General features: G+C 43.4%; 1 protein-coding gene across 1 annotated transcript in view; it reads right to left on the minus strand.

Annotated features, from left to right (window-relative positions):
• The window catches only part of arap3 (ArfGAP with RhoGAP domain, ankyrin repeat and PH domain 3), a 61,397-nt gene that overhangs the window by 12,266 nt on the left and 33,793 nt on the right, over positions 1-15,338 (minus strand). Inside the window, exons 13-27 of the mRNA XM_078289148.1 lie at positions 15,096-15,181; positions 14,030-14,212; positions 12,048-12,186; positions 10,491-10,595; positions 7,964-8,117; positions 6,705-6,807; positions 6,102-6,300; positions 5,638-5,701; positions 5,236-5,399; positions 4,247-4,459; positions 2,938-3,043; positions 2,187-2,334; positions 1,673-1,741; positions 1,135-1,209; positions 104-221 (exon numbers count right to left, since the gene is read on the minus strand). Coding sequence (XP_078145274.1) covers positions 104-221; positions 1,135-1,209; positions 1,673-1,741; positions 2,187-2,334; positions 2,938-3,043; positions 4,247-4,459; positions 5,236-5,399; positions 5,638-5,701; positions 6,102-6,300; positions 6,705-6,807; positions 7,964-8,117; positions 10,491-10,595; positions 12,048-12,186; positions 14,030-14,212; positions 15,096-15,181 — 1,926 coding nt within the window. The remainder of the gene's footprint in view (positions 1-103; positions 222-1,134; positions 1,210-1,672; positions 1,742-2,186; positions 2,335-2,937; positions 3,044-4,246; positions 4,460-5,235; positions 5,400-5,637; positions 5,702-6,101; positions 6,301-6,704; positions 6,808-7,963; positions 8,118-10,490; positions 10,596-12,047; positions 12,187-14,029; positions 14,213-15,095; positions 15,182-15,338) is intronic.

Genomic DNA, 15,338 nt, shown 5'->3' on the forward strand with positions numbered 1-15,338 from the left:
AGCCTTGTGTGCCTTGTACAGAGCTCTGAATGCAGTTTGCAGCAACAGAAGTGCATCATGGGTAAAGTGTGATGGACGGACCGGTGCTGTGCTGTGGACTCACCCAGCTGTCCATCCTCAATGGCCTCGAACGTCATCCAGACGTCTCTGTCTCCGGCCGGGACGTTCCTCATGTAGAGAACCTGGTTGGTCAGCTCCTCCGCACACATGGTGGGAGAAACCTGACGGGCAGAGGGACGAGTTAACTTCCTTCATCTGTTAACACACCTGGGAATGAACTTCCTGCCACCGTACAAAGTGGAGTACAGAAACACTGATCAGCTCTGTGTTTACCTGTACAGCAGTGTGTCCCAATCCAGTCCTCAACTTCCCCGTCCTGCAACGTTTTGTTCCATCTTTACTCTCAGGCCACATCCACACTAATACGATCTCCGTCCACACAAGCGTTTCAGAAATAATCTCCGTCCATACTAACACGCCTGAAAACGCACATCACATGACCATTCACGTACACTGGGCATGCGCGTGCCGGTGTAAACAGGAAGCAGATTGTCTACTCTGCGGTTGGTTGCTTAGTTGCAGAAAATACTACGGAGGAAGAACAGCAACGGCGAAAAGTACGACCGGAGTATAAGGCGGTCGAGGCGGATGTCGTGACTGATAAGACCTAATCAGGAAGCGAACGTGGGCGTCTGCGTCATCGTTTTCAAAAGTCTCCGTTTCCGCCCGTCCAGACTAAAACGCAATCCTGGAGTTTTTGAACTAAAACGGGGTCAGCAGCGTTTTCAAAAGTCTCCGTTTTAGGGGTCCGAAAACGCCGGAGTAGTGCGGACACTAGGCGTAAACGTAGCAAAAGTTATGCGTTTTAAAACGAAAACGTATTAGTGTGGATGTGGCCTCACACAGCTGATCCAAAATAAGGGCGAAACACTTTCATGCAAACACCCTGTTCAGGTAGATCTGGTTCCACTGCACAACCAATCAGCATTAAGCCCTTAATTGGATCAGGTGTGTAAGAGTAAAGATGGAACAAAAACCTGCAGGACAAGGAAAGACTGGCACTGCTGACTCCATTAACGTCCATTAGCCCATTAACACTCATTATTAATGGTGAGTGTTAGTCCCATTACTTACTTTGAGAGTAATGCAGCAGTCTGGTATCTTCATCTCCAGATAAACCTCGATGATCAGATCACCGGCCTGGGACAGCTGAGAGGAAACACAAAGAAACTGTCAGTGTTCAAGTCCACAGCTTAACCTTTTGGGTTGTGATATTTTCACACACTGCGCTCCATCAATCCATGTCCTCTGTCAACACTCAGGTCTCACTGAAGTACAGGGGATGAAATATGGAATACATGAGATATTGTAAATTTTTTTGATTTGATTACAAATGCATTTCTTGGAATTTGTGATTTGTTTGCTCTCTCTTGTTTTTATTCCTTGTTTTATTATCTATACTCTTGTCCATTTTTGTCCATTTTTCTGTAAAGCACTTTGTGACAAAATGGTTAAAAGGACTCTATGAATAAATTTGACTTGACTTGATAACTAGTAATAGTAATAGTAGGATGTAAAAGACTAATTTACTGAATGCAGTCATTGCAGTGAGGATATGTATTTACCACTAATTATTATTTGTCATTAATACAGAAATAAAATCTCAAAGTACCTGAGTGTCCTTCCATGTGGTGATGAGACTGATTTCCAGCTCGATCTGCGTCTGATGCTCCTCGTCAATCTGAAACAAACAGTGCCAGTGGTGAAACGATCAGAAATTAACCGTCTGTTCAATTCTGTTGAGATGTTTAGAAACACAATCAGCTGTTCACAGAGCTGAAGACCTCCAATATGGCCGCTAGAGAAGGGTTATGTCACCTGAAAGCCCTCTACTGACAGATTTACAGATCTATGAATTTAGAGCAATATATGCATGTGCAAAATGTGTAATTTTGGCTCTCCACATTATTATCATTATTATTATTATTATTATCATTATGTGCAAGTGTGCATCACTAGCTGTTCACAGTATCAGGTATATAGATGGAAGAACATATGGACAGAAATGTGTGCAATGTTAGTATTCACATTATCAGATCAGATGGAACTAACATGAAGAAAACAGAGAAACAAAGTCATTATCAGGTGATAAACTGTGATCTAACTCTCATGTTAGTGATACTTACATCGAAGACAGACAGGTAGTTGTCTATCAGATCTTCTACGATCTTCACCTCATGTTCTCCTTTACCGTCCGTCTGAAACAGACTGGGAGCGAAGAGCAGGGAGAGGTTCTTGGTGCACATCTGGTTCAGATCGGCACACTTCTGGACCCTGAGAGGGGAGGAAGGAAGGGAGGAAGGAAAGAAGGGAGGCAGGAAGGGAGGAAATGGGGGTTGGAGGGAGTAAGGGACAGACAAAGGAAGGAAGCAAGGAAGAAAGAAAGAGGGAAGGAAGGAAGGAGATGAATGAGGGTGGGAAACAACAACAAAGAAAGAAGGAAAGAAAGAAAAAGAAAGAAAGAAAGTTCATGAATGAATTCATGAATGTGAATGTACTAAGCTTCTTTAAGATGGGATCAATACTACTACTTCTACAACTACTACTACTACTACTAATACTACTACTGCTACTACTACTGCTACTACTACTACTACTACTACTACTAATACTACTACTGCTACTACTACTAATACTACTACTGCTACTACTACTGCTACTACTACTACTACTACTACTAATACTACTACTGCTACTACTACTAATACTACTACTACTACTACTACTACTACCCCTACTACTGCATACCGCAATACAAAATCCAAGAGATAAAAGTGATTTTGTTCTCAGTTTCCAAAGTTAATATATGAATAATGATAAATTAAAAAATTAAAGATGAATTAATTCTAATGAATATAATGAATACTGTGAGCTGACCGGTACAGGTGGCTGATGAGAGCAGCCAGCGTCGTCCTGTTGACTCTGGGAAGACTCCGGATGATTTCCTTATACCGGTCCAACCGCTGGCTCTTCTGGGGGAGTTCTGAAGAAGAGGGAGGGAAGACAGGACAATCTTAAGAAGGTGCTGCAAACAAAAGGTGTGCAAAACCGGCTCTGAGTCCACTAGTCTGAGATTCTCGATAAGAGTGGAACAAGGATGTGAAGTAGGATAGAGTCAGCCCTCAATCATGGATCAAGGTTGAGCTGCAACTCCCCCACAGGACTGGATTCGATGGCTAGAAAGGAAAATGGGGAGATGGTATTGATGATGATATGGGAGAAGAATGGGCAGGTGATAGGATCCAAAAGCAAGTGAACTAGGGTGGAGAAGTCCATAGTTTGTGATATGCCAAACAAGTACATTGGTTGGATAGGTGGAGATTGGATCTGACCAAATCTTTCCTGCTTGGGAGGAGGTGAATAAGCCTGAAGAGCTGTACAAGTTGTGTGGTACTTTGTAGTACAATCTGTGAGTCTGTGCAGTGCTTTGTGGGGATTAGCACAACCCCAAATAACTACGCACTTCTGTGTGGGAAATCGGTATTTAGATTATGAGAATCTCTCCTCATGGACTCCAGATTGACTGTGTAGTGCTGGGGCAAATCCTTTTTATACGAAATGAAAACAACACTGAAACCATTGCTTTTGTCCCTTGTATTTTACTTATAAACGTGTACAATATCTAGAGCTGTTATCAAGATCGCCATAGTCAAGTCCAAATCAATTGCAAGACCAGTTTGAGTCAACACCAGGTCCGAAGGGGGTCGAGACCAATTCTAAACTGACAACAGAGCAAATCAAGTCATATTCAAAATCAAAATAGGCAAGAAACAGTGTAAATGTCTCTCGAAATGCAAATATAATGCTTAAGGAGTTTTTTAAAGATGAACAGAGATGTAGATCTATCTGCAAATCTACTCTTTACCCTTCGAATCCAACTAATGAATGCATGGGGGTTTGAGGACCATTACATACACAGATTTCTAGAGCTGAAATCCCTTAAAATGTTTGTAGTTCTAGAGAAAAAAATAAACCAAACATTAATAAAATTACGCGCTTTTTATATTTTTAGATGGGGAGGAAAACGTCAAGATCAAATAGTGGCTGAGACCAAGACAACTCAAAGTCAAAAAAAGACACGAGACCAGACTCAAGACTGAGACCAAACTCGAACACTACGCCCCTGACAAGGTCTATCAAACCCTTCACACTAGTAAATCTGAGGTCCTGTGAAGTAACGACTCACTTGCAGCTTCCTTCCACAGCGGGTGAAGGTCGGCCATGAAGATGGGGTCGTCTATCTCTCTGAAGAACCTCTTCAGGACGTCCGTCACGTCCTCGATGAAGTTGTCTCCGATGCGGAGCTTGACGTTTCGGGCGTCCTTGCGGAACTCCTCCATCAGGAGCTTGATCCTGGATTTTGCCCCGTTCTTCCTGTAGATCCCCTCGTGGCCCAGACCTACGGAGCATGCTCAGAACGTCACTCAGCAGAACATGGTACATCCTGTTTCTCTGTCTAGAGTGATTCTGTGTTTCGATGCAGTGAAAGGGAAAAAAGTATTAACAATGATGAAAGCCTTATGTATGCTATATTCCTGATTGGAAAATGGTTAGCGGTGGTTAATAGGGGCAGGCCACCATGTTGGAAGAGTGCAATGAAAAGACAAAATGAAGAATTGTGTTGTATTGTATTGTGCTGCTGTAGCATAGTACCACACAGAAATTAGGCATTTTCTTTGTTTTGTCAGGAAGAGACTACAATTTTCCTTGAGTTCAAGGCATCAAAAGGCATTGTATGCTTCCAAATGTTGGATTCTTATAATGAGAATTCAATGTATTGAAAAAAGTATAATTTTCAAGCATTGGTTCTACAGTATTGGAAGAGGTATCAGTATCAGCCTTAAGACGTGGTCAGACTATGGACCAAAGTGCGCAAAAAATAATTTTGTCTCCTCATTCACTTCCATTGAAAAACATGCAAAGGGAGAATAAAAAACATTTGCGGTTGTGAAGGAATTTCGCTCCTTTGCGTTCGCACAGATCTGCAAATTTGCATGGTCAGCCAATAGAACTATGGTTGGTAGCCAACTACCACTATCCTCAAATTTTAAATGCCCATACCCTTTTTCATCACAAAGATAATTAATTGGGGCGAAATCAGAATCAATGTGACCAAGCCTTTAGCGCTCAGACTTGTTAACTTTACATGACCGGATGCTATACGCTCCTACTCACCATACTGGGTGATGAAGGCGATGCAGCTGTCCACGATGATGGGAATGTCGTTTCTGCTGAGCTGCTGCTCCCTCAGCGTGTTTCCCTTCCCCCCCGCCGCCCGCTGGATGTCCGAGTACCACAGAGAGAAGTCCGTCCGGCCCATTCCCTGCAGGTGGAGCGTCCTGACGGGGAGAGAGAGTGTGGTTTCCACCATGATGATTGTTAGCAGCAAATTTAAATTCTGGCAACTTTTACACAAATGTGACCAAATTATGGTACTTTTTATTGGATAGTCTGCAACTTAAGTCCTTGGTTGAAGAAATTAACACCTTTACAGGATTAAGCTGAAATATTGAATGATGGTAGCCTAATGAGTTTTGTTTTTTCTCCAATGGATATAAGGAATTCATCTTATCTTACCTTCCCTTTTCAACTAAAACCAGGATGTCCTTCTTGTCGTGGTTCTCATTCTCTGAAGCTATACCTTCAAGACAAACAGAGAACAGACAGATGATCTCAGTGAAACATGGACATGTACAGTCTAGTGTCTCTGCTGCTCAGTCAGTAAGATGATTTATGCAATGTAAAAAATCTACAGAGGCTTTACACTTGTGTCACAAATCTGTCAGTAACGAGCTGTGTCTCCATCATGGAGGAACACTGTAGAATTGTAGTTAATAAAGTGTAAATCTCATCACCTGAAAGCCCTCTATCATATTTGTCATCTTGAAAACTGAACATAAAAAACATAATTTGGTGTCAAAGTTAACTTCTGTGCATTTACACTTGAAACTGTGAGTGAGCGCAGGTTTGTTTTTGGGTTCATGAGGTTGAGAAGCCCTGCTGTAAAGGACAGTGTAAGGCATCAGGATTCGGACACTGACTGAGCTCCTGCAGGCGGTTGAGGTTGATGATATCCTCGGCCGCTCCGTCGTTTCCCGGGCAGATGAACAGGTTGGACTTCTGCAGGACGAAGTAGGCCTCCTTCCACTGCTGCGGGTCCAGCATGGCCTTGTAGCGCAGCAGGCCGACCCGCTCAAACGCCCTGGTCAGCAGGCAGTGGCAGCTGAGCGGCGTCGCAGCCTGCGGAGGAGAGGAAGGGACGTTGTTAAAGGATAAGTATCACAAAATCATTAAGATTATGACTAATCACATGGTTTCTCTTTGTCTGGGAATTTCTGGAATATCAAGCAATTTTTAGAGGTGTATTCCTGACAGAGAAAGTTGGGGAATTTGCTAAATTCTCTGGTAATTTTACAAATGCGTCATTTATTAGATCTGGTTTACACGTTGCATTACATGGTGGTTTTCAGCTCAACTATAGTGGAAACCAAACAACACTAACAAACCAGGGGGGAATAAACCATTTAGGTCATGGAAGTGCTGCATCATACCTTTCCAATGGCCTCCGTCTTTGCTTTGAAGGTGAAATACAAGTAAGAATCGAACTAAAAACTAAAAACAGGGGGTGAGTTGAGCTGTCGTACCTTTCCGATGGCCTTAGTCCAGCTGTGCAGAGCGTCTGGAGTCTCCAGGCCAAACTGGTAGAGTTTCTCTGAAGTCAAGTACAGCTCAAAGGTGTAACGAAACCTAACAGCAGGGAAAAGGATCATAAAATACCAAATATCTTCTGTTTAAACATTTAAAAGGACCTTATCGTGGAAATTGAAATCTCCACATGCACTGATAAAGATATTTGATTTGACCTTGTCTTAACCTTGTATGACAAATTTCCATCAAATTGGATGAATTCATTCTAACTTAAATGATTTATAATTTTTGAAATTAAATTAAGTATTATTAAATGTATGAACGTTTTGCTATCTAACTGAAAAAATTACATGTTATCAGGTAACATAGATCCAATAGCAGTCAGACACTTGAAACTGCATTTATTTGGATAAAATCAACTTAAATCTTTTTTTTTTTTTAAATATCCAAGAGGGTCAATGGACATTTTTGGGTGTGGTCTGGTCACTAGTGGCTTGAGAGGCAATAGCTTACAAGTTCTAATATATTTTAATTGGTTTCACACTTTAATGTTAAAGACAGAATTGTCTGCAGCACTAAGGCAGGACAGACGCAGGATAAAAACATGAAGAAGACACCGACTGCACAAAACCTGCAGAAAGCAGAAGGAAAGAGTTGTGAAAGCGCCGGTCCTGACAGAAACAGTTTAGAACAACCGGACAATGACAGGAAGCAGGAAGTGAAGGTTTACAGCAGCAAGTGCCACAAACTGAAGTGAAGACAGGAAATACGCATCTATAATGCTGGACATACAGTTTGTTAACTAAATGTTACGTCATCATCTATTTGTCAGTGAGTATGTCACTGTTTAGGCCAGGCTTGAGGTTAAAGGTCAGCAGCAGACTTCATAAACTGATTTTGACTCACTTGGTGTTGTTTTCATTGATTTACTTTACTTAATTGTTTATTATTACTATTTTTACCATCTATTGTCATCATTTTACCTTGTTGTCACCTTGATGTTTGATTTTATTTGATTGTTAAAGCACTTTGTGAACTTTGTTTTTTTTTAAAAGTGCTGAACAAATGAAGGGGTTCAAGAAACTACTACTACTACTACTATTATTTTGGATTTTCAGTTGTATAAATTATTAAAACGTTTTTGCGTGTATGCTTCATGTCATGATGAGACCCAGTCAAAGACAATATCCTGCCCTATGTAAATAAAATAAAATAAAATACAGTTATTTGAATACAGCGGAGTTAGGGGTCCCACCTGTCGATGAAGCCGTTGTTGTTGCTGTTGTCGGGCCGGCTGACTCCCAGACACACGATGTCTTTAACACTGATCTGCAGGCAGGGGTCGGAGCAGCGGTCCGACTCGTAGAACAGCAGAGACTTATCCACCGTGACCCAGAACTTCTGGAAGTCTGACAGACACACAGTATGAGTAGAACTAAGTAGAGCAGAGTAGAGTAGAGCAGGGTACAGCAGGGTAGAGTAGAGTAGGGTAGGGTAGAGTAGAGTAGAGTAGAGTAGAGTAGGTAGGGTAGGGTAGGGTAGGGTAGAGTAGAGTAGAGCAGGGTAGAGTAGGGTAGAGTAGAGTAGAGTAGGGTAGGGTAGGGTAGAGTAGAGTAGAGTAGAGTAGGGTAAAGTAGAGTAGAGTAGAGTAGGGTAGGGTAGGGTAGGGTAGAGTAGAGTAGAGTAGGGTAAAGTAGAGTAGAGTAGAGTAGAGTAGGGTAGGGTAGGGTAGAGTAGAGTAGAGTAGAGTAGGGTAAAGTAGAGTAGAGTAGAGTAGGGTAGGGTAAAGTAGAGTAGAGTAGAGTAGAGTAAAGTAGAGTAGAGTAGAGTAGGGTAGAGTAGAGTAGAGTAGGGTAAAGTAGAATAGAGTAGAGTAGAGTAGGGTAGGGCAGGGTAGAGTAGGGTAGGGTAGGGTAGGGTAGAGTAGAGTAGAGTAGAGTAGGGTAGGGTAGGGTAGGGTAGGGTAGAGTAGAGTAGAGTAGAGTAGGGTAGAGTAGAGTAGAGTAGAGTAGGGCAGGGTAGAGTAGAGTAGAGTAGGGTAGGGTAGAGTAGGGTAGGGCAGGGTAGGGTAGAGTAGGGTAGAGTAGAGTAGAGTAGAGTAGAGTAGGGTAGGGTAGGGCAGGGTAGGGTAGAGTAGGGTAGAGTAGAGTAGAGTAGAGTAGAGTAGAGTAGGGCAGGGTAGAGTAGAGTAGGGTAGGGTAGAGTAGAGTAGAGCAAGGTAGAGCAGGGTAGGGTAGAGTAGAGTAGAGTAGAGTAGAGCAGGGTAGAGCAGGGTAGGGTAGAGTAGAGTAGAGTAGAGTAGAGTAGAGTAGGGCAGGGTAGAGTAGAGTAGGGTAGGGTAGGGTAGAGTAGAGTAGAGTAGAGTAGAGTAGAGCAGGGTAGAGCAGGGTAGGGTCGAGTAGAGTAGAGTAGAGTAGAGTAGGGCAGGGTAGAGTAGAGTAGGGTAGGGTAGAGTAGAGTAGAGTAGAGTAGAGCAGGGTAGAGCAGGGTAGGGTAGAGTAGAGTAGAGTAGAGTAGGGTAGAGTAGGGTAGAGTAGAGTAGGGTAGAGTAGAGTAGGGTAGGGTAGAGTAGAGTAGAGTAGGGTAGAGTAGAGTAGAGTAGAGTAGGGTAGAGTAGGGTAGAGTAGAGTAGGGTAGAGTAGAGTAGGGTAGGGTAGAGTAGAGTAGAGTAGGGTAGAGTAGGGTAGAGTAGAGTAGGGTAGAGTAGGTAGGGTAGGGTAGAGTAGAGTAGAGTAGGGTAGAGTAGAGTAGAGTAGGGTAGGGTAGGGTAGAGTAGAGTAGGGTAGGGTAGGGTAGAGTAGAGTAGAGTAGGGTAGAGTAGAGTAGAGTAGAGTAGGGTAGGGTAGGGTAGGGTAGAGTAGAGTAGGGTAGAGTAGAGTAGAGTAGAGTAGGGTAGAGTAGAGTAGAGTAGAGTAGGGTAGGGTAGAGAATAGAGTAGACCAACAGAGACTTATCCACCATGCACCAGAACGTCTAGAAGCCTGACAGACAATATGAGTAGAGTACAGTAGAATACAGTAGAGTAGAATAGTCGTAGCATAGTTGTAGAATAGTGTACAATAGAGTAGAATAGTGTAGAGAAGAGAATAACACAGTGGAGTACAGTAGAACACATCAGAGTAGAGTAGGGTAGAGAAGAATAGAGTAGAATACAGCAAAGTTCAGTAGATGAACGTCATCCTTCATCATTGGTTTGTTTACAGTAGATGACAACAGGACAGATCGAGGGAGAGGGAGAGAGGAAATGACATCACAACATGTGAGCTGGACTCAAACCCACGACACTGACTCTACAGTTATGTCTCTTTAAGGACATTTTATAACCCAAGAACAGAGTGTTCTGTACACCCTGCAGCATGCTACAGATCTACTGTGTCTAACACAAATATAATACAATAAATATAATACATGACTTGGCTGGAGCAACATGCTGTCTTTGGATCTGGGTTAAACACACAGCACAAACCCATCTGTTAGCATCCAGCATGGGTTTGACTTGTGTTGTCATCTGTCAGAGAGGCTTCGCTGAATGACTGAATGTGTTTTATTGTTGTAATAAATGTCAGTTCACCTGTTTATCTCACCGCAGTTATAAAGCCAGTAAACAGAACAGTGAACAGTGCTGCAGAGGGATTTCTGGATTTCTGTCCACTAAACCCACTGTGTTCTGTACAAGGCCTTTATGCCCCTGGCACTGAGAGGGCAAATTCCTCTATTAAACCTGTGCCAAGCTGACCCCCCCCCCCAGCACCCCCCTCGACCCCCCCCTCCCATTCGCCTACCTTCTCTGGTTTTCCGGGATAAAGTGCCTTTGTTCATGGAGCAGGACTTGTAGAGGTAACCAGAGTGAAGGACGGGCTGCATGATCTCATCATACACACTGGGATCTGATGGAAGACAGCACAGTATACAATATAACAGAATAGAATAGAGAAGCATTAAACACAGAGAAGACCTGATCAGCTGCTGCAGTTTGTATCAGTATGAATGTTTCTGTCAGACAGACTGAACTCTGTTCATGTTTCAGCTGCAGCCTCGTTTATCACAAAACCTCCCACACTGCTCACACACACACTGCTCACACACACACACACAGCCTGTACACAACAAAAACACCTCGCTGAAAATGACCCGAGGCTCCGTTCACACTGCAACCGAAACTTTCCCATTTTCTGATTTTCCTGTTTTCTGATTTTTCCCATTTTCTGATTTTCCCTCCATGTGACTCAGATCTGATGTTTTCTAATCAGCCAACAAGCTGCATGGCGCCGGATTTGTCCACTTCCCATCTGCTCCACATGGATATTTGCTACAGCATCAGATCCCGAGGCATGCGACCTACATGCCGCTCGTCCCGTATTCCCCGGACAAATGAAACGCAAGAGGCTTTGACAAACCAAACAGATAAGACCGTCTGAGTTCTGCTCACTGAAGCAGACTGTCATGAGATAAAAGCTTCCCGCAGGAATACTTCAGTCTGCTGGGTTCATCTGAGTCCAGAAAGCCTCGACCTCCACTAACCTGCACTCACAATTCATCTGTAATGTTTATGTAGCAGCAAATTATATGCGTTTTACATGAGTTTTACACCAGGGTCCTGTGGCTCAATCAGCTGATCAGACACGGTTATCAATTATAGAATCACAACACTAATTTTCATGCGATTTTCATTCCAAATTTTACTTTTTAACACAAGAGAGTTAGTGAACACTGCTGTAATAATCAATGCTATTCTATTAGAAATGTGGGAAGCAGTAAATGGTTAGAAGCCTAAAAGGTTAGAATAGTGAGTCAGTGATGGGAGGGTTGCTAGTTTGAATCCCCATAGCAGCTGGAAAAAATTTGTTGCGAAAAATTAGCACTACTACTGCCGAACTGCCCTTGAGCAAGGCACTAAACCCAACTACTCCAGTAAAACACCAGGAAATTAACCTGATAATCTGTAAGATTCTCCTTTTTCGAATTCAGTCTCCATCTTTGTCCCTCAGCCTCACTGTGGTGTTTCTGCACTGCTCTTCCCACAGATCACCTGTCAATCAAACAGTGTGGGCGGAGCTTGGATTTTGAGTTTCTCTTTTCTTTGTCTGTCGTCTTCAGCCATGGTGGCTATCGCTGCTCATGCTAACTACCCAGTTCTTCTTCTTCTGTTGTTTCCAAACAAACAAAACGGAAAGTAAAACGCATCACTTCCTGTGCGGCAGAGGATTTTTCCCAGGAAAGAGCTACCAGACACCGGCTGTTTAGGACAGACAGTGGAAAAGATTTATGAACTGGATACAGGTTGAAGTTTAAAAGCGGAAATGAAACTTTAACATGGTTCCTCCTCCTCCGGGTCTCACCTGAGTTCCCTGCAGTGTAATAATCCAGTGGGTGTTGCTCGTAGCCGTTGGAGTCGGCGAGGCGAGCGGCCTCCGCCTCCGAAAAGATCTGAGTGACGGTCTTCAGCAGATTCTGCTCGGTTACAGCGGTACACAACACCTACAGCAGAGAGAGAGAGAGAGAAGAGAATAGAAAGTGAAAGAGAGGACAGGGTCATCAGGGGGAAAAGACGGAGAGAGAGAGAGAGAGGAAGGTGGAGGAGGAGAAGCATCGCTGGGTGTTTCGGGCTCTGAAAGCGTTCACCGCCAGAGGAAACACACAGACCCAAATACCAGAGAGAGAGTCCCTCTATTCAGCACCCAAACCTTTTATCTGCTTTCTCTTTCACTGTCCCCGTTTCAAAGCACATTCCTCGTCATTGTAACCGGGCTAGAGTCCTGACACACACACACACACACACACACACACACACACACTCTCAGAAAAAGGGGTTTCAGGAAGGTGCAGGGATGCAAAATGATCGCCAGCCGCAAAATTTTGGTTGTAGCTGGTAAACTGGTTTGTAGCGAACAATGAACAGATGTAGATCCACTTCTTAACTGTAAACCTGTCTTCATTGATCTGTGTATTCTTCTCAATATGTTCTGTTGTTGTAATTGCTTGTTATTATCTTCAATACTCTGTTTGTTCTATTCTTAGCTGTTTTCCTCTCTGCTGCTGCACCACTGACCCAGTTTCCCCCCCTGAGGATCATTAAGTCTTTACTTTACCAGCCAGTTTGGCAGATAACCAGCCATTGTTTGGAGGCCATTTTTGTAGTCCAAAACTCAATCTGGCTGGGAAAAATGTAAAAGTAGCCTGTGAGTGATCAAATCCACCAGTCAGTTTCCTGCAACTGGCTCTAAGGTAGACCTGAATCAAAAGTTTGTGAAATGAGTATGAACTCTGAAATGTGAAAGATCTGAAGGATTACATCCCTCCACCATGAAAGGATTATGTGACCACAGTGTCGGTTAAGGTTTTGCTGATGGTTAAACAAGAAAAACTTTCTCTGAAAATAAAAAACTTGAGTTGGGAACTGAACCCAGATCATCAGAGTTTACAGTAAATGTCTCCGCCCATCCGCTGCAAACAGATCCACCCTGGTTCTGAGGTAGAAATGAATCAAAACAGTCTCACAAAAGTTCATGAATTGAGTATGAAAGTCAGATTCCATGTTTTAGACAGGAATCCAGTTCAGATCAGGTTCCTCCACCATTAAAGGATTATATGTTCCAACAGCAGGAATTTTCTAGTCCTGTCTCCTCCAGCTGATCCTTTCATCCCTCACTTTTCTTGCATGGAGCACATTTCATAAAATTTCATGAGACCAGGCTGAAATTAATAAACGCTCTAAGATATTTGAGTAATTTTTCATTCTTTATTAGGATCCACATTAGCTGATGCTTCACCAACCGCTATGGTCTTTGCGATGGTAATATGTACCTTTTTTTTTGGATATAAGTAGGATGGATGACCTTTTGCAGGGTAAAGCTCCAGTGAGGCATGTTCATACCCTTCCAGGTTCATGTGGCATCTTATTTTCTGAGAGTGCAGCAGAGCCTTCATCAGTTTGTAGCACTTCACTGTTTCCTCAGGACAGCTTTCATGTCCAACATGCTGAGAGCCTCTAGGTACTGAACTTTTAAGTGACTGACTTACTTTTCCATGACCGGCACAAGATAAAGGCTTTTATCTTTACTTAAAAAAAACAGCTGACGATAGAGGTTGTTAGCAGCAAGAGGCAACAGACAGCTGACTCTGGAGCCAATATTGTCTGTGGGTCCAAGAGCTACAGGGATGAAGAGACTCATTATATATAGGAATAAAAACGCCAAACTTATCCTTTAAAGCTTATCTCTATTGTCAGCAAATCTTTCCTAATGATGCTTTAACTGCTTTCTTATTATCAGTTAATCTGATTAGTGAGTTGACGAGACGTTTGACAGCAACAGAGTCTGACCTTCAGCAGCTCCTCCTGGGTGTTGAAGCTGGGGTGCGGGTTTCGGTAGCGCCCCTCTCTGTATTTCTGGGTGATGAACTCTCGGCGCTGTTCGGGCGCGGCGTCGCAGTCCAGCTCCTCGCACAGCGACAGCCGAGCCGCCCAGAACTCGTTCGCCCGGTCGTTTCCCAGCATGATGAAGAGCTGGACCCAAACAGAAACACAGAAAACAGAGTTCAAATCCCCAGGACCGACTGGGAAAATTTCCTCTTCCCTCAATAATGACCGTCGAGTTTATGCATCTAATTTAACACAGGAGTATCAGTGTTTCTAGCTGGAAACACCAACTCTGCTCAGGTATTTTTGTTTTCTTAAGTCTGGGTTGCAGGATCTGTGTACGTCAAAATTGCGTCATGAATCCAAGCACAGTGATTTTAAAGCTGTGTGTAACTCTGGTAGTGTCTTGGGTTGTGTCTCTTCCTCCATGATAAAACCCCAAAATCAGTGATTCTGTGATCTGTTGCTCCGGTAGAGGAGACTGGAGAATTGTGGGTTTTTTTTTTCTCTCTCCATTCACCGGAGGAACAGTCTGAAAATCACACTTCCAGCACATAAAGGAACGCCAACAAAGCAGATTCTGACAAGTGGAACACCAAAATCCGGTCAGAGGAAACTTATGCCGATGGAACGAAGAAAATAATACGTTAACAATAATTGCAGATAGTCGGACTTTGACAAAGCAGATTCTACCAATGTATAAAAAATGAATCTCTCGCTTTTTTTTTGCTTATTTACAGAGAATCACTCATTTTGGGGGATTTATCATGGAGGAAGCTACACAACCCAAGATACTACCAGAGTTACACAGACCTTTAAAAGCCTTGTTTGTTATGGGAGTGAGACAGGCTCGCAAATTAGCTAGTTAGCTGGTGAACTCTTCTTATCTGCTTAACCTAAATTTGAACTCTGCTTAACTCACCATCTCATATCTGAGTAATTCCACCCCCCCCCCCCACCGCCCCCCGCCCCCGCCCCAACCCCCCCCACCCCCGCCTCACCTCCCCACCTCCATCCATCCTGGTCCTACCTGAACGATCTCGTTGCTCCAGACGCTGGTGTCCAGTTTCAGACTCTGAACTTTGGAAACCATCGTCCCCAGTCCTCTGTGCTGCCCTGCAGGCACACACACACACACACACACACACACACACACACAATGGAGGAGGACAATCAGTCTTATGGCACTAGGCAGTCCTATTGTCCTGGTAACAGGACACTGCCCATAACAGGCTGCAGTGGCTGAAGTGTAACGGTACGTTCAGATTTCGGT

This window comes from Centroberyx gerrardi, chromosome 16 (genome assembly GCF_048128805.1).
Source record: "Centroberyx gerrardi isolate f3 chromosome 16, fCenGer3.hap1.cur.20231027, whole genome shotgun sequence".
Taxonomy (NCBI): Eukaryota; Metazoa; Chordata; class Actinopteri; order Beryciformes; family Berycidae; genus Centroberyx; species Centroberyx gerrardi.